Source organism: Castor canadensis, chromosome 2, assembly GCF_047511655.1.
Source record: "Castor canadensis chromosome 2, mCasCan1.hap1v2, whole genome shotgun sequence".
Lineage (NCBI taxonomy): Eukaryota > Metazoa > Chordata > Mammalia > Rodentia > Castoridae > Castor > Castor canadensis.
In genome coordinates, this window is record NC_133387.1 from 95177883 (window position 1) to 95198015 (window position 20133).

At 38.8% G+C, this 20133-nt stretch overlaps 1 protein-coding gene across 4 annotated transcripts in view; it reads right to left on the reverse strand.

Annotated features, from left to right (window-relative positions):
• Bmper (BMP binding endothelial regulator) overlaps positions 1 to 20133 on the reverse strand; it is a 347506-nt gene that overhangs the window by 148945 nt on the left and 178428 nt on the right. For all 4 annotated transcript variants that reach the window (XM_074065307.1, XM_074065308.1, XM_074065309.1 and 1 more), the window contains one exon: positions 19697 to 19779. In XM_074065307.1, coding sequence (XP_073921408.1) covers positions 19697 to 19779 — 83 coding nt within the window. The remainder of the gene's footprint in view (positions 1 to 19696; positions 19780 to 20133) is intronic.

Genomic DNA, 20133 nt, shown 5'->3' on the forward strand with positions numbered 1-20133 from the left:
CCATTACAAGCCAAGCACCACTTGTAATCCCAGCTATTTGGGAGGCTGAAGTTGGGAGGATTACACTTCAAGGTCAGCTCAGGCAAATAGTTTGAGGAACTCCATCTTCAAAATAACCAGAGCAAATTGGACTGGAGGTGTGGCTCAAGTGGTAGAGCACCTGCTTTGCAAGTCCAAAGCCTGAGTTTAAACCCCAACCCCACCAAAAAAAAAAAAAAATTGTAAGAGGATATTGTGAAGAATTATATGAAAACAAATTAAATACATGAAAAACACAAATCTCCCAAAACATACAAACCATTAAATATGACTCAAGAAGAAATTAAAAATGTGCATAGACTTACAACAAATACAGAAATTTAATTAGTAACCAAAAAACTTCCCATCAATAGCACCAAGGTCAGATAGTTTCACTGCTGAGTTCTACCAAATGTTCAAAGAACTAACACAAATCTTTCACAAAGTTTTCTAAAAAATAAAAGAAGGAACACTTCCTAACATGTTCTATGAAGCCAGTATCATCCTGATACAAAATAACAGCCCAAAAGAGAGAACTAGAGGTCAACATCCCTTCTGATAATAGACATAAAAATCTTCGACAAAATACTGGCAAATTGAATCCAGAAACATACAAAAAAGATATACCATGACCAAATGAGAGTCATCCTAGAAATGCAAGGTCAGTATAACATATGAAAATTAATCAACACTGTACATCATATAAATACAATAAAGGAAAAAAATCGTATCATGATCATCTCAATAGATGCAGAAAATTTAGCTGATAAAATCCAGTAGCTATTCATGTTAAAAATACTCAACAAATTAGAAATAGACAAAAACTTCCTTAAAGACATTTACAAAACACCCACAGCTAACATCATACTTAACAGTGAAATGGGTTATACCCACTGGCTGATAAGTAGACAAGAAATACTTTTGAAATCACTTCCTATTCGTTCCTTAACTTGCAAACCTTCAGGAAAGTTACAGTACAAGTAGACTACACACCACACATGCTCTTCACCAAGAATTACCAATTTCTAATATTTTGCAATACTTTTCTGTCTCGCTCACTCTTTTGTGAAAGAAGACTCGTTCATAGATACTTTATTCTTAAGGCTAAGAATATTTTCTTTATAACCACGATATCATTATTCCATTCAGGAAACTTAATATTAATGTAGTTCTACTGTTTAATATATAGCGTATCTCCAAATTTACCCAATGTGCTTTTATGATGTTTTCAAAATCCAGGATCCAATCCTAGATCATGAGTTGCATTTACTTGTCATGTCTCTTTCATCTACTTAAATCTAAAACACTCACCCAAAATTCTTGTTTCTTTCCTCATTAAATGAACAAATGAGTGAATGCTTTCACCTCGCACACTAAAATATGCCAGAGTCACAAGGGTATGAGGTATTCAGGACATATGAGTCACATAGCTCCTTTTTGAACTTAACTTGATTAGGCTGTTCATAAACTCCTCTCTACCTTCTTGTCTCCCACTAAGGAACTCATGATTAGTGAGTTATTCATGAGTTCGTTAGAGAGAACTACAAATGGTCATTTTAGTTGGTCAGGAAAATAAACACATTCATTAACCAATTTGTCACAAATACAAAAGTCTTGCAGATCTTGACCCTTAGGCTGCCTTAGAGGGTGTGATGAAGTCTCACTTCTGACTTGGGCTGCCTTTTAAGTTCTGCTAGGGAGGAACAATCAAGGAACATTTAAAAGAAGAAAGGAAAGTTAAAAAGAAAACGCCCCAAGATAAAATGGGTTTACTATGTCCTCCCTGCTCCCATCAAGTCTGTCTGTCACTCCCAAGACACGCATCATTCAGTATCAAGTCTTTCAAACTCATTTGGCTCCCTTCGTGAGGATTATAGGAAATTCAAAAAATGAGCAGTCAACAGGCTGGATATCCTCTTATCTACATTGTGAGGTATGAACTGAAGGTCGGTCCCAAAGGAAAAGGTTTTTGAGAGAAAAGAGAAAGTGATTTTAGGCAAAGTTCATCAACTGAATGACTTCAGTTCTGGTAAATACATTTATAAATGCTGTAGCAGAATAAACCACTAAGTAAGGAAAGCCTTTTTCACATCAATGAAAATTTGAAGATACAAAAATGATTGCATAATAACACAAGTTTCAAGAACCAAACCTGTCTATATTTGATCCTTTTTACAGAGAGAAGACATCTGAAAGCTGAGATTGTTGGATTTAATTTAAAGCTATCTTTCCAAATTTTTCAACTCACTGCAAGGTGGTCTTGACTGAGAATTCTGTGTTCTAACTCACCAAACTACAAGTTGTCAACACACGAAGTCTCCACCATGTTCCCAGGGCCCGGGCAGAAAAAGGGAAATCAGAAGGGAGCCATCGCCTAGAAACTGCCATTTTTGCTTTTGGAGTCTGAAGCTCTTGACAAAGGTTTGATTTCCTCTCTGGGAATGTGTAAGAGAATAGTACGAGGCACTCCACTGCTAGGAAGAATGACTTAGTGTGAAATGTATTTACAGTCATTGCCAATTTTACATAGGGAGCTAAGAGCAGGCAGGGGAGAGGAAAGAGATGTGAACAGTTCTTGCTCACCTCCACAGTGCAAAAAGAACAATCCTGGGAGAGTCTCCCTGATGCCAGAGACTTCCCTCTTGCTGAGGCCTTCAAAACTTCGCCTTGTTGGAGGAAAAACAAATAAGACAAAAGAAAGTTGTTTGGTTTCTAAATTAGCCTGGCCTCTCCTCTGAAGAGGTGGTCAGCTGCTGCGCCAGACTCTGCCGTCTGCCAGGCCTTCGGCAGCCGGGGATCGCATCACACTATTTGGCTACACAAGTCCATGGTTAGCACTCTCCCCACAGAGATCCAGCCAACATCAACAGCCCCTCCCACCATTCAGCCTTGACCCTGTGTACATGTTCGCGACGTTCTCAGGGAGTCTGCTAAAACTGAGCAGGAGAAGTTGTTTGAAGGGTCTGAAGATTCGTAAAGATACAAGAGGTAATCCAACCTGCTCCCATTAAATCTTCACTTCTTGGGTTCCAACATTTTCAGAATTCTAAGGATCTACTTCCAAAGAAGGAAAAGCATTCGAAAGCTCACCAACTTGACACTCCCAACAATTCTCCATTTAAAAGGGAGCAGTGCTGCTGTTTGACAAGACTACCAGGATCTAGCTGATCTGGACAAAGTAAGGTTCATTAAGGAGCCTTCCAAACCACAGCAAAGCTTCCATACAGACCATCTGATTGTGTTGTCCACACTAAGCAAGCCAATGACATTTCTCTTGGGCAGAAAGGTGTTCAAGACATCCATAAATGTAACTGTTGGTAAGTAATGTGAATGGAATTCTGTATTTTTAGAACTATCAAATGCTTGCTATCATCCATTCTTTAGTTCATCCACTAAATATGTTGAGTACCTACTGTGTGCTAAGCTCTTTTTTAGGTAGTAGGGCGCCAGTAACAAAGAAAACAATGTCCCTAAGATTAAAAAAAGGGAAACACACACACCAAATGATGATAAATAAGTAATAGGGGGAAAATAAGGTCAGTTTAATAGGAAGTATCTGATGGCAGAGAGAGATGTTGGCAAAGTGACATTGCCACTTTAAATAGCAATGAAAAAGTGACACGCAAACAAAGCCTTCAAGGAAATGAAAGAACCAAATATGTGGGCATCTGGGGAGGACTGTTCCAGGGAGATTGTTCTATAAACACAAAAGGCCTGAGGTGAGAATGCCTGCCACGTTCAAGGATAACAAGGAGCCCAATGCATCTGGTGAGGGTCAGAGCATAAGGAGAGAGTCTTGGAAGGTCATGGGTAGAGGAGAGATCTCTGGCTTTAACTCTGAGGAAGAAGGGATACCACTGGAAGACTTGGAGCACTATCAGTTATTCTGACTGGTAATTAACTTTCATCCTCATTTTCTGGCACAATATGAATATCAACCAGGCAGAGAATATCAATGTGTTATTAACAAAAGGGACTCCCTTTTTCTCGGTAGTACTGGGATTCCGGGTAGGCAGACTCTCTTGCGCTTGAGCCACACCTCAGGCCCTTTTTGCTCTGGTTATTTTTGAGATAGGTTCTTGTATTTTTCCCAGCCAGAGTGGACTGTGATGCTCAGATTTACATTTTCCACTGTAGCTGGGATGACAGAGGTGTGCCACCTTCCAGCTTTTTCTGTCGAGCTGGGGGGGTCTCATGAACTTTTTGCTCAGGCTGGCTTTGAACCACAATCCTTCCAATCTCTGCCTGCCAAGTAGGTAGGATTACAGATGTGAGCCACTAACCCAGCCTCCTCCTCTTTCTTTCTTTTTTTTTTTTTTTTTTTTGTGGTACTGCAACTCTACCAATTGAGCAAGCCCCTCCCCCCTCACCTCCTTCTTTAACTTTTAGGATTGGTTCCATCTGCACTATCCAACATGGCAGCCACGAGCCACATGTGTGAGGGAGCAGTTGAAATGTGACTAGTCTGAATTACTGAATTTGAAGACTTAGCATGAAAATAAAAATAATGTAAGATATTCTATTACTATTTTTATATCACAAACATGTTGAAATGATATTTTTAATATATGGGTTAAATATACATATTATTAAAATATATTCAATCCTTTTTGCTTCTTTTAATGCATCCACTAGAAAATTAAAAATTGCATATGTAGCTCACAATATATTTCTACTGAACAGTACAATATTACAGTGTTAGTAGAATCATATTAAAACCTCTCACCACAAAAAGGCACCACAAAAAGGGCTATAACTCCTGAAGTAAAGAGAAAGAATAACCCAGACTGCAAATATTATCTTTGTATAAGCCAAAAAGGAAAGCACCAACATTGAAGACAGCAAGGAGGCTTCTTGATGCAGTCTTCTGTAGGAACATCAATGATTGCAGACAGCAAGAAGCCATTTGGTAGGGGTCTCCTCAGAAAACCAAACCAGGAAACTCAGGTATAAAATACTTAGGCCTGATATACAAATGAATGTCCTGAAAGAGTGAATTCATGCAGTTAACCATCAAACATATTGCAGCCAAAAATCATGTATCCATGCAGGAAAGGGAAGGTGCCTGTTAGGTGCTGGCCACTAGACAGAGTGTGTACCACCCCATAAAATAATGAGGGTGGGAGTGGCTTTGACTCCAAAGCCCTAAAGTTTCACTACAATGTACTATTTCATTTCCACAATGAGAAGCATAGGATCCTTATCTTTTGTGTTTTACATAAAGGTCCTCATGCATGATGTAGCTATGTGGGTCCTGTTTGCTAAAGCAACCACATTAGAGATGGAGGAAGAAAACAGAAGCTTTATGGATATTTTGTGCCAAGAAGTTGTTCCCCATTTTACAAAATGAAGAAAAGTAGGCTCAGAGCTGTGTTCATTTGTTGGAGGAGCAGGACTGAAGTAAATTCCTCATCTGACTCAGTGCAGAGGGCCATCTCTCTCCCACCAGGGCACACTGGACTCCAGGGACTCAGACCCCAGGTGCAATCTATAGAACTCATATCATGAGTTGGTCTCTGACTGAAGACTCCAGACATGGATCATTTGCCCAATGGACATGCAATTCTTTTTTGTACTGACATTTCCAAAGCATCTGGAATGGAGAAGCAACAAGAATCAACACAGAGAAGCAACACCTTAACATCTGCAAAGGCTTCATGAACCTTTTTCAATGCAAATGCCAGGGACACTCACTGTCTGGAAAAGCCTCAGAACTCTTCCAGGACACCATAGATCTCCTAGTACCTGACTTTCTACTAATGCAGAGGCATGTCAAACTACTTAAACACTCTTCCATCTGTGGGTTATGAATATACGACTGTGTAATAAGCAGAGACCCACTAAGCTGTGTTCAATATCTATGATAGAACCTGCAAAGGCAGTTCTCCACTTTGCTCTCACTACCAGCCTATTTTATCAACTTACCCTTGCATTGAAAAGAAAAAGGAAAACTTCCTTTCCCTCTAATTGCTGTTCTACAAACAGAATTTACAAACCCATGTCATGAATGAATGAATGAATGCTTCTTGTTCCTTATCCTAGATCTATCAGTTCAGAAAAAGTTTATGATTTAAGAGTCCAAGAAGTTTCACTTTTTTTTAAATATGATTAGTTGTAGCTACAATCATAGGCAAAGATTTTTTTCTGCATCTTTGAAGATAATCTAAGATAATATTAACTATTAAAAGATATATCCATGCAGGAAATATATTTGACTATATTTGTAAAAAAAAAAAATATATATATATATATATATATACACATACATATATATGGTCCCAAAAGAGTGAATTTTACTGTGTATAGTTTTTTAGATAAACTATTAAAAGTTTAAAGTTATATCAATCATCTATTATTATTTTAGAAAAATAACTTTTATTAATGGGATTTAGATTCTGTCCAATAACTTTTTTCTTGAGAATTTGAAGCCCTTAACTGAGTTGGGCAATTACATTTTACTGCTGAGGAAACTAAGTCTAGGAATGGTCAATGGGAAGGTTCCAGGTCACACAACTTGCCAGTGATGAGGCAGAGTTGAAACCAAGGTCCCATCACTCTCAGGATGGGACCTTTTGCCTACCACAATCCCTACCACAGGGTACAGACCCCAACTATCTATCTTGAAAGCAATCAGAACAATGGAGGACAGGCAAACATTTAAAACCTACCAAAAACTCCACAACACTTTTCCTAGTGCTTGGTCAAATAATTTTACTCAATGATAGAAGTCTAGGATAAACATCCAGTTGGGTTTAAATGAAATCTTGCTTCAATCTTACGAAAATTTCTGTGTTGGAAAAAAATCCTCTTAGAGCCTGATGTTTTTCTGGCATGTGCTCTGTTCTTTCAGTTAGTGGGCTTGGTTATTAAAGACATCTGTGTCCATTGTTTATGAATATTATGGATGCTGAAAACCTAATAACAAACCTAAAAATTCTCAAGGGTCCCTTCCCTCTCCTTTTCTTGAACTTGAAACTGAAAAGAAATGCATTTCCCACCAATGTCAAGAAGACACACTCCTGGCATCTGCCATATTCACAAAGTGAGTTTGGTAGGCAAAGAGCCCTAAAGACATTGCAGCCTTACAACACAGTATGTGGAAGGGTACTGAGATCTTGTTGGATCAAATGAAAGCATGAAAAAATTAAGATGGGTATCAGTATGAATGATGTGGTGAGATTCATTTTCTGTATTTAGTTTTAACTTAAAAAGTAACTTTTCTGTTGTTGAATTTTAGTTCCTAAAATACTACCAAAGGAGCAACTATTTGTGTTAATGTTTGACTACATTTTACATGTGTGTGTGTTTAATCATACCAAAATGAAACATTAACCTCTCCCCTCCTGCCCTTCTAAAGAGAAAGTCATGGACAAATGATGGCTTATCCTTTATTCATTATGAATATCAACTTCTTCTTTTGTTTAATTCCAGTAATATTCAGAGGTTTAAAAACCCTCACATGGTTTTATAATTTAACATCTGGAACAGAATATTGTTAGTCATGACCATAATTACAGTGTTTGAGTGTATATGTGTATCGCAGAGAACAGAAGAGAGACACTGGGGCAAAAAGGTGGTACTTAGAACTACATGACAGCAGCGTTTGACAGTGGGGCAGACTCCTGACCATTTCACATTGCGTGGTGCTTCTTAGACAGGCATCCTGGAGGCCTGTTCCCTTTCCAAACAGCAAAATCTGCTCTGTATTTCAAGCCAACTCTTCTAGACCACAGTTAGAGCACATAGGTGGGTTTCAAAAGGATCAGTCATTGCTTAGAACTCAGTGTGGCCCCAGAGATGGGCTGGAGAGTGCAGGGGAAATACTCTTTTCCTGGTGCATTTGTGGTTTGGTATCCCCCAGTCTTTGGGGAGGACTGTGGCTCCTTGAAATCCAAACACATCGCTGCTTCCACATCAAACAAGTGGTTCCATTTAAAATTCCACTCAGAGAGACTGGTGGTAATTGAACCCATTCACAGGACCACAAAAGCATTGCCACCCTCCAAATCGAACATTTGAATGACATTTAAAAGTGCCAAAATGTGTAATTAATTCATTCAAAAGATATTTCCTGAATATCTTGTGTGTACAAAATTCTGAGATGGTTATTTGGGGAGAGTCTGACACAACAATGGGAATGAACTATGGTGCTTCACAAATCCCACGTTCTCATGCTAAGCTACTGATGAGAACAGAAGAGGTCAGCTCAGGGAGAACTGGAAATCACAGAGAAAATGAAAGCATTAGGAAGGGAGGGAAGGGAAAAGCAAAGGAAGGAGGGAAGGGAAGAACCAAGACAGAAACAAGGAAAAGAACAGAGGGTAGCAGATCCACAGGCACCATTTGAAAGGAGAAAAAAATATTAAGTTCTCTAGAGAAAAAGATCAAACAGAGCTGCTAATGTTCTGAACACAACCATAACACTAATATTTTATGCTATTTTCCTGACAAAATAGGATATTTCTTTCACTTTCATTCATGGAAAGTTTAAGTTTCTCTTTCTGCCTCACCCCAGAAAGCTGGGTTCTTTTGTTGCCATTCCTGAGGCCGTGGGGAGGACAGTTCATTGTGGAAGTCTGAGCTCATGGACATCCCCACCACCACCAACACACTCTCCACACAGCTACTCTGAAATCTCCTCATCTTTTTTTTCCTTAATGTTTTAAGTTGGAATCTCTTCTTCTACATATTGTCATGGAACAATGCTCAGTAAAAATGAAAGAAAAAAAAAGCCAATATGCAGCTTATGGCCTTCAAGCTAGAATCCAAGACCCAAGATAAAAGGTAGAAAATTCTAGATCAGATAACTCATTTTTAAGAACATGACATGTCATTTTTAAGAACATGATGTTTTTAAGAACATGATATGTCCTGAAATCAAAAATTTTAAGGTTAGTCATGCAGTCAAATATTGGCTGTTTCCTGCTTGCAAAGGTGTGAGGGAGAAAAGCAAGAGCCTGAATGGAGGATCAGGCTTGGAAACCTGGGAGCACACTTCTCACTCAGAGCTAAGAGAAAAAGAAGGTGGTTAGAGTATGGCAAAGAGAGGTGGGCAGGTGCACAGCAGTGCCATGAGTAAGAGAGAGGCATTGGAGACACTCAAAAGAATGACTTCACATAGCAGATACAGATGGTCACTATCTCAAAATGAAGGAATAAGAGATGGAGAGGAAGGAGCTTAAAGAAAGACAAGCTTTAGACTTATGAACTTGGGAGTTATCAATGTTGACTCACTTTTCTCTTTGGTAACATATTTTGATCGAGATTTGAGGAGTAAAGACTGGAAGAAGACATGGGATCTCAACAAACTGTCATTTTCTACTATGTCCACTAATGTCAGACTGCATGTAAGACCCATTTTAAGTGTTTTTAAAAACATACCTTAATATAACCACAAAAGGATTAATAGCCCTTACACACTCCATACAACTTTAAATACCCAATGGAAAAAGAAGAAATTAAAACACAATTTGCAGAAGAAACAAGATTAATAAGTATATAGAAAGTAGAAACATACATGACTAATAAATATACCAAAAATGCAGAAACAGCTTCAGAAGCCAAATGTCAATGAAAATAGATTCCCAAGTAGAAAAGTTTTAGTACAGGAAGATATGTGACCATATACATCTGACTGAAGTAGAAATTAAGACAGCAGTTATTTGAGGTTATCAGCTACACACATACACCTTAAATATGTATATATCCATGACCCACTAATTATACTTCTGTAAATTTAGTCTAAGGAAATAATCAGAAAAATAAGGAAAGACTAATTTTAAGATGTTTCTTACATAATTCATGATAGTAGAAATGAAAACATTAATTTTAAATATCAGAAAAATGACTAAATAAATTATGGTACACTGATGGAATATTATGTAACTTTTAAAAATTATTATCAATAACTTTTTAATAAGATGGAGATATACCCACAATCCAGGTCAAATATATCTTATCCAAAATGCTGGGGACCATAAGTGTTTCAGAATTGAGATTTTTTTGTTTTGATTTTAGAATATTTGCATCAACTTTACTGGTGAACATCCCTAATCCAAAAATATGAAATCTTAAGTTCTCCTGAATTTGAAACATTTTGAGCACTGCAAAAAAATTGGTTTTTAATAACTCTACCTACGTAAATATTTTGTAATTGCCTTGAGAGAAAAAGTTTTGTCTACTTCATCAATGGTTCTCAGTGCCTAATACAGTGTCTAACATATAGCATTCACTCAATCATTATTAGATTAATAAAATGGCTGGCTGGGTGCAGAGACAAGAGATAAATGTAAAAATGGAAGGAAGAATGACTAGATAGTTAAAAAATTCTTCAGAGTTTACTACAATCGGTCTCTTTCCTGGAATTGTTAAGAGATGAATGGGACTCATCATATAACAGACTTAAACAGAAAAAAAAGGAAGAAAAAGAAAATAAAAGGAATGGTCTTTGCAAGGACAAAATGGAATGAGACAATCAATTGAACTAATCCTTCCACTCACTCTCAAAATCTACTCTGAACTCCACTCAAAGGAGCACCTGCTCCTTTGACAAATAGAAGGAAGCAACTGTTCAAAAGCAATTACACGATTTGCTTTTGTTTTACCAGGAGGATAAATTTACATTCACTGAAACACCCATGCAAGTGAACCTCTATAAGATCTCTATGGAGGGCTCTAGAAATTGATGCCTAAACTCCCTTCATGGGCTATTAAAAAGTGTCCCATCAGATAAATATTTGTTTCTATCCATCCCTGCAAGCAGAGGCCATGAGTGTAGCTCTGTCCCAGAAATGATAGAATTTTCCCTGTGTATTCATAATTTTTTGGCAAGGAGAAGCACTATAGATCATAGTGTCTCCATTCTCCAACTGATGTGAGGGTAACAGATACATGTTCTTCATCCACTCTGGCATCATCTATGACATATGCTTAGGCTGAACGCCCAAAGCTGAAATCTGGTATGAGTTTAAATTTGCTTAGACTTGTGAACTTTGGAGTAAAGAGGTGCAATTCACTTTTTTATTGTGTTAATATTTCTTGCATCATATTTGGGATTCTCTTTTGGGTGTTCACATCAACATTATTTCTTCCTTGAAATGTCTGGCTATTCTTCACTCCACAGACTCAAATGGCATTTCCCAGTTTTAAATGTCTACAAGCAATCATAGATAACATCTCAAAACTACATGCTTGGTTGGGGCCAAGGTAGATGGGGAAAAATTACATGTGGCTTTATAATGAGGAAGTTTAGGTTTTCATTTCTTGTTAGTTCCTTGACCTTAAGCAAACTGTTAAATATCTCAGAGCCTGTTTCTTTAACAAAAAATAAAAAAAGGTGTTAGTACTTTCTAGGTTACAGGATAATTGTATGAATTAACATTAAAGTATTATATGTACCTGGCACAGAGTACACATTCAGTAATACTAGCTATTATTACCAATTATTCCTCTGTAAATAAATCATTTGTTGATCTCCTTTCAAACTGTGTTTTCATATAAATGCTCAAATGTCATACAAGAAATTTCCTTTCCAACTATTGTCCCTGTTGAGCTTATTATTGACATGGTGACTCCTTGTGTAGACAATAACTTCACAGGATGATCAGTCACAAAATATATAACTAGTCATAAGGAATGTTACAAGCTACCTCTATGAGAATTATAACTCGGGATGTTTCCTAAAAATTCATAAAGCAGGACCGATACAGGATTTAAAATATAAAACAGTTATTCACAAGTTTTTTATTATCCAAAAATAAAAATAAAAATTGAAGTCCCCTGTTGGTTTCAGGAACTTACTGAAAGTACTGTCTAACAACACAAATACTCAACTAGGCTTATGAACTCTTAAAGACATGCTGTGAGCCCTTGCCTTGCTGTTTCTACCAATTTTAAACTAATTTCCCCAACCTAAATCAAGGCTTCACCATTGAAAGACGAGACCCTACAAAACCTTATAACTATCATACCTTTCTTTGCCCTCTTCCTCCTAAGATTCTAGTGAGACTCCATCAAGGCAATGTTCAATGACTATTGAACATTGGAATTAATCCAGTTTTTCCTTAAAAACAGATCATTTTGGCAATATTTCCAAGAAGCCAGAATTCAACACCTTGTAGTAATACTTGTACATTTATGGATTCAACATAATGAGAACGGCATTATAATAGATCTTCTAATAGAATCCTTAGCACACAGGTATAATCACACCTATGAGATTCTTTCTAACACAAAACACCAATATTCATAACCTCATGGTCCAGTCAAAAAAGCAAGCAGAACACCAGTCACTTTTCTAAGCAAGTTCGAAGCCCCTCCTAGTGGCTAAATGCTATCCAACCTTGTGAGAAAAGACATTCTTTGTCTTTAATTGACTGTTCATAACCAAGACCTTTTTGTCCTCAGGGTGATGGCACATCCACAATGCAAAATGGAACGCTAGAGCAATTATACCAGTATTTCAGACTAGTTTTGAAAAATCCTCTGAGGTTTTTTGGCCTATATGAGTTAGATAATCTCCCACATTGATCTAATTCACTCAATAATTGCTCAATTCTTGAATTTATTGCCCAGATGGAGTCAAATTTCTCTCCATGGACAAGGACGATATAATGACAGTTTATGACTAAAATATACCAAATTGCTCTGATTATCACAAGTAAGGCAGAGGCCATGAGAGAGGGTTCAGGCATTGAGGGTCCCAAGTCCCCATGTCAGAAGAAAAACAGCATGGTTAAGTGTGTGTAACTTGGATTGCCATGGCCCCATGTGACCAAAGAGAGGATGAGGTATATCCCCTGCCTCCCATTACAGAGTGGAGCAATCTGAAGTGGAGACCCTGTGAGGAGGAGCCCAGACATGACTCACACTTCAGAGCAAGGTCAACTCTGAAAGTAGAAGATTGCACTCTATTTTAAAAGCTTTGCCACAGCAAGTGGCCCTGATCACTGGTGACCGCTTCCTGCCACCACAGCTTCCTGTTACCGGGAGTTTTGGGAATCTTTGAGGCTTTGCGAACACTTTTCAAAGATAATCCAAGGAAAGTAATACACGTTACATACAATGCCATTGGTAATAAGTACTGCAGCCAGTGGCATCTTCCGTTCTGAGCTCCTTCATGGTGATGTGCATTTCTCTGCTCCCTGCTGATTGGAAAACACTAAAAAATGTTCACAGGGGGAGGAGGAAGGGAAGGAAGAGTATGGAGGGTGGGTGCAGAGCAGAAGAGGGGCAATGGGGAAAGAGTGGAAAATAAAGTTGGCATCCATTTGTTTATGAATGTAGCAATTATTATGAATATCCAGTTTTGTGCCAAACACTGAAAATTCAAAGTCAACAATTTATCCTGATGGGTGGAGTTAAATAAAATCATCAAGTAATTATATGTTTCAATATAGCAAGAAGAAAGGATTTTTGAGTATTTCCAACACAACAAAATGATAAATGTCTGAGATGCAGATGTGCCAGTTACCCTGATCTGACATCACATATTATTTATGTGTATCAAACTGTCATATTATACCCTATAAATATGTACAATTTCTATGTCTATTAAAAACAAAAATGTATTTCAAAATCATCTCAAACAAAACCACTTAATTTCAAATCCATTTAGATGTTTGGGAAAGAAGTGTGGGGTGCTAAAAAAGGGTTAACCAATAGGAAGTGATCTAGTCTTGGGAGTCAGAGCAAGCATTCCTGCCAGTTTGAATGCAGGGTGGGTGGGTGCCCACCAAGGATGGGGGAACTGGAGAAGAAAGAAGAGAAAAAAGAAAAGACAGTGAGGTAAAGGTTGTGAGGTATTAGACCAGTATTTCTCAAATTTCATTTGGCAAATGGATCTTCTGGGGACCTTGTTAAGCTGTGGCTTCCTAGCCCATGTGCATGGAGAAGGGACTGACACCCTGAATTTCAAACAAGCCCACAGGTGAGGCACACAGTGCAGGCGGGGCCCTACTTTGCCTAGTGAGGAGAAAATGAGCCCACAGTCCAGAGAAGGAAGAACAAAGGAGAGGGATTATGATGGGACCACAGAGGTAGACCCAGGCTGAACAGTGCCAAGCTGTGCATCTTCAGGAATAAAGGCTAGGAGGACAGGGAAGCCTCCATTTTCTTTGTTCTCTACAAATAACCTTCCTGGAATTCTCGAAGTTTCACTTTCCCTGGGAGACAGTACTTTGCAATATCTAAGTGTAAGTGAGAGCAAAGGTGTTTATGGACTTCAGGGCTTCTAGGAGCCAATAAAGCATAGCTCCTTCATCACGGACAGCCCATTAACAGCCCATGTTTATTGGTAAAAATCCTCTGAACTTACTATGCCTTTGTTAGCAAAAGTAATTGATCTTGGCCGGTTAATTTGGCTGGTTTTTACAGACTGAGGACTTCCCACCTTTTCAAGACTATCCATGGGCTACATTCCCTTTGGTAAGCAGTTTCCATGAACACTGAGCCCCTAAGTTTCCTAATACAGTCTGGCAAAAAGAACAGAAACACCTTGGCACCTTCATCTTCGGTCTTACAACCTTGAAGACTGGTTTTATAGAAATGTCAGTGCCAACTGCCACCGTTCTCTTCCCTGAAAATTTGACTGCACAATGCTACACACAACTGTTGCTGTGCGGTTGGCAGGTAATAAAAAAGTCAAGCCCAAACCAAAAGAAAATAAATGTGTGTTTTATCCAATACTCAGTATGCTTTATAAATTATTCTTTGCTTCAGACTTAGGAAGGAATCACCTTTTTATTTTAAAATGAATACAGTGCTTACTCACGTTGAACACCTCCTAAGGAATACAATCCAATGACTCAGGCATGTATGTGGAACAGCTGAAGGAATGCAAGTCATTCCCCTGACTAATATGGGGCTCTGACCAAGAGCTTCTTGGTCTTTCATTTATAGAATGATAAGTCAGGATGACACAGTTTAACAAGTGATAATAAAGCACTGCATTTCCTAAGTGAGTCACAATGATATTCAGCTTCTGGAACGGGCGGGAGCAAAGGGTTGTGAAACCCTCTCCAGATAGCTTCAAAGGTTAGTATGTTCTCAACTGTCTGGAATGCCATACGTACTGTCCCAACTAAAACCAGGATGTAAAATCATGTGCAAGGCATTTGTTTCATAAACTAAGGCATCCATCTCAATAAGATGTAGTGTCTTTCTGGTGGCCTGCCTCTGTCACCACATCATAAAAACATGGGCAGACAGATTTTCATAAATTTGGAAGGTGTAAAGAAGGGGATTGGACTTAGAATGCAAGCCACATGGTGTCAACAATATGTACTTAAGAGAACAGGGCCACCTCAAAGACTTGGCAATTCATTGGTCAGATAATATACATAAGGAAGGCATCCCATACACACAATTCTGTAAACCAACAGTAAGCTTAATGATAGTGGTATAGCCAACTGTAGTGATTCTCCCAAGCAAGAATAAGCTGGCAAGCATGATAGAGCAGAATTGTCACAGTATGGAAGAGAAAACATTACTGTTTCCTAGAGTACTACATCAAAACATAAAATAAGAAAAGGGGAAAAGAGTGCTAACCTTGCTGAGCACCATGGTGCTACAGAGGATAGAAAGATGACCATATGGAGGAAGACATTGCCCCTTCCACAACTAACATGGGAAGCAGGAAAGCAAACCAATAACTGTCATACCCCAGGGCAAGTGCTCACAAGAAGTGGGTATGTGTGCTCATACTTATGTGTGTACAGAGGGAAGGAAGGCAGGTGTGCTAGCAAGCGAGAGTCACAGCATCTCAGAAATACAAATGAGAAACCCACTGCTTCTGCCTGGGGGGACTAGGTACTCAGGGAATTGCAGGGGCTGATGATTACCAACTTGGAAAAGTCCAGGTGAAAAGAAGAAGCAAGGACAATGACAGCAGAATGAGTGTGAACTGGAGACATATGAGTAATAGGTTTGAGTAAATGCTAGTGATCCAGTGTTCTAAGCAGGTAAGCATATATGTGTGAGCATATGCACATATGTGCATACATATTCAGAGAAATGAACAGTAATGGGTACATGCTGATGTGCATATACACACACAAATACACGTGTACCTCTCTGTTGTAGCTGATTGTAGCTACCCCACGCACATCCACTCACCCGTTACTTAAATGAACAGCCAGACTCCTAACTGCTAACACCTGTGTTTCTTTCTTTGGTTGCAAAAAGCCACTTTTCCATCTGAATGGAAACTGGAAATCTTATGTGATCACACACTTCTGGGGGCAGCCTTCAGCTACTTCCTGGTGAGAACTGTCAGATACATCTCAGCTATCTCACCCCTTGGGTGTGAAAACTTAACTCAGAGTTCATGACACAATGAATTTTATAAGGCTTCCAGATTTTCCCAGAAAGGGTTAAGTTCTGGTCACCCACAATGGTAGCTCATTAGGAGTCTTGGTTCATTTGTGCTGCTGTAACAAAATATCACAGCCAAGGAAATTCATAAATACTTATTTCTCACAATTCTAGAAGGCTGGAAAGTCCAAGACCAAGGCACCAGCAGCTCTGGAATCTGGTGAGGGCTGCTCTCTGCTCCCAACATGGCACCTGTTGTCCTGTACTCCAGAGGTGAGGAACACTGTGTCCTCACATGGCAGAAGAGATGGAAAGGTAAGAGAGACTGAACTCCTTCCCTTAAGACCTTTTATAAGGACACTAATCCATGCATGACAGCAGATACCTTGATAACTAATTACCTCTTCAAGGGCCCACCTCTTAATATTACCACAATGGGGACTAAGTTTTAACACATGATTTAGGGGGGATAGGTGACATTAAGAACACAGCACTTGGTTATGGACCCTCAACTGGCTGTCTCCCCTTCCTTGTCTCATCTCCCACATAAACTCATAAAGTACTTACTTACATAAAATTACTTTTCTCAGGGTCTGTTGCTGGGGGAATCCACACTTAAATGTGTAAATGTGTGTTTTTGTACTTACAGTCATGTTTATGTATATTTGTATATATGCCTTTGTATATATGAGTGTAGACAAATGCACTTATGAACACAAACATATATTCACATAAATACAGTTGGCCCTCCATCCCCATTGGTTCCACAACAGTGGATTCAACTACTCACAGATCAAATATATTTGAAAAAAAACTGCCTATACTGAAAATATATAGACATTTTTCTTGTCATTATTCCCTAAACACTAGAGTATAACAATGACTTACTTAGTATTTACATTTTTTTTAGGTATTCTAAGTAACGTAAAGATGACTTAAAGTGTGCGCTCCCCCACTACCCCAGAAACCTTTGCAGCAGAGTTTGGTCTCCCACTGGTCCAGCTTTGCCTTCTCACCCAGTGAGATGACACCTCACACCTTCACACAGTTTATACACCAAAGCCTTCTAGCCTGCTGCTGGGCATCCAGGGAAAACTACTGAGTCCATCATGCATTTGGAATATTACATTCTCAAGCAAAGATCTGCATAGACGTCACTTTCAAGACAAAGCCATTGGCTCCTAAGACCTTCCTTGTTATTGTACTACATCAAAAGACAGAAAAATTAGAGACTATTAAAATCCAGGTTACTTTAATAATAAAGTTTTTGTATTCATGAAAAGAAAAACTGCACCCCACATCCAGGCTCAAACACCAGTGTCCTGTCCTCAAGTAAGAACTCCACCCCTCTCCCATTAACCCCCTCATCTAAAGACCGATGTCAGAAATGTAATCAAAGCTATTAGCTGCCCTTTTAAGTGCTGAGGGTGGCAACATGGAGAACTGGAAAGAATATAAGAATTACAGGAACACAGGAAATTAGATTATATGCGTACAGGAGAGGGCTACAGGGCTGGAAAGAATCTCTAAGCAAGAAAGCTTGGACAAATAACACCACCCTTGGATTTTTTTTTCAACTGAAAATGAAAGCAGGACATCCAGGGGCCTGAACTTGGTACTCAGGTGTGTTTCATTCAGCGTACATTACGTTTAAAAACATGAAATTCCAATGCCTCAGGTCAGTTTGTGACCCCTGTACACATAAGCTCCAAGTTCATGTCCATTCCAAATCTAGATGCTTTAGACTGATGTCACTGGTAAAACTACAGGAACTTCCCACCCTTCTTACCACCTTCTAAGTTTCCTCCCTGAGGAGTCTCTGTTATCTGACCACCACACATCTTTATTAGAAAGACAATACATTCAGACACACATTTAAAATTTCCTGTTAAAATATGCCTTGTTTCTCTTCAACCTACTTCCAAATGAATGACATTACTAATATATATATATATATATATATATATATATCAGAAAATGTTACAGCTTCCAATATGGAAGAAATAAAATTGAGAAAGCAGGCAATATTTAAAGCAAATAGAAATCAGTTACATAAAAAATATATACATAAAGCTATTTGCCCATGATTAGCAAGAAAACATGGAAGCTGAGCTAAAATATGCAAGCTGATGCTCATTTTCATTAGTCAATTATTTTTGTGTTTTCATATATAAATACCATATATGCCATATAACTAGATATATGTATACATATACATATATACGGTACCTCTCCTTCCCCATCTCCTTTCCTTTCTTCCTTCCCATTCTTCTTCCTCATACAAAAACCCTCAACCTTGTTCATGTTTAATGTAACCTGGATTCTCTAAGTTGGTTGCCCATGTGCTGTAGGAAGAGGAAACTAGTTGAGAAAAGACAAATACAGAAAAGACAAATGCTGTGATTTATGATGATCCACATATGATTCTGCTTTGGTGAAATTAGGATACTAGAGTTCTCCATGTATTTTCTTTTTAATATTCTGAGATGCATTTTGAGTCACAAATGACTTGGAAAATGTATGTTATTTATTATAAAAGATGAAAAATATACGGCTGTACTAACACCCTACTGTAAATAACTTGGAGCAGCTGCTTAAGACCACATTTCCCATCACCACCATCACCACTACAGCCATAATGATTTTATTCCAAATTTAAAATGCATTAATAAAAAAGGTTCCTTTAAAATTGTAACATAGGCCAGGTTCCTTTCCTCATTCCTAAGCACGCTTAGAGAAGCCTATGACTTTGTCTCACTAATCCCTCGTTCTGTCCTGGGTTCATCGTTTAGGGGCAATTTCCTCCTGGTGATTCCTCTGCAACCATACCTGACCAACCGTCATTCCCACAGGATATATTGAGACAAGCTGTGCTGGTGCCCATCTGCTTTCCACCTGACTGCACTAAACTCAACTGCAGAGGGCAAGAAGCTCCCCTATCCCAAGCAGCAGAAAATCCATGTTCTCCCCAAAATGGAGGGCGATGGGGGAAAATCAGTCTCTGTTCCTCATTCCTTGGTGCTGTGGTTCTTAATCATCAGCCAGTTTGCTCTCCAGAGGAGAAGGAGCAATGTCTGCAGACATGGTGGGTTTGGGGTAAAGGATAGCACTGGAATCCAATAGGCTGAGGTCAGAACACTGTAAAGTGACCTACAATGAATGTTGACAGCCTCCCAACACAGAACTGCCCAGCCCAGAGTGTCAGTAGCACCAAGGTTGAGTTTTTCCCTTGGTTCCACATGAGGAGAAACTGATGTTTCTCTTGGGAAGAGAGCAGAGAGAATATAAGAAATGGGGCTGCTCTTGGTGAATGCAAGGAACCATTAACCCAAAGGATCACCCTAGTAGCATCTACAGTAGGACTTACAACACAGGAACACTTGATACATTTGCTTCCTTCTGGCTGAAATTCCTCCCCTTCTCGGTGCTGCACACCTTCAAACACACAGCCTGGAAAGCAAAAAAGAGTTCAGAAATAGAGAAGCAGCATTCGTTTAACTTGACATGATCCTTCCATTTACCACTTACCCTCACCCTTCTCCCACCTCTACCTGCACTCCTACCCAGCAGAGTATCCTCTTTATAACCATAAGATCACAACATTGTGTGTGTATACACATAAACATACATGTATCTACATACACACATATGTGTGTGTGTAGATCTCGAAAGATGGGCATGAGACCAGAAATCCTGGAGATGATAGCAAGCAAATGACACTGGGACCCAAGCCAGCCCAAAGAGAACAAAGGAGCTATGGTGAGCCATTCATTGACCACATGGATCTGCATCACGATCGTGCTG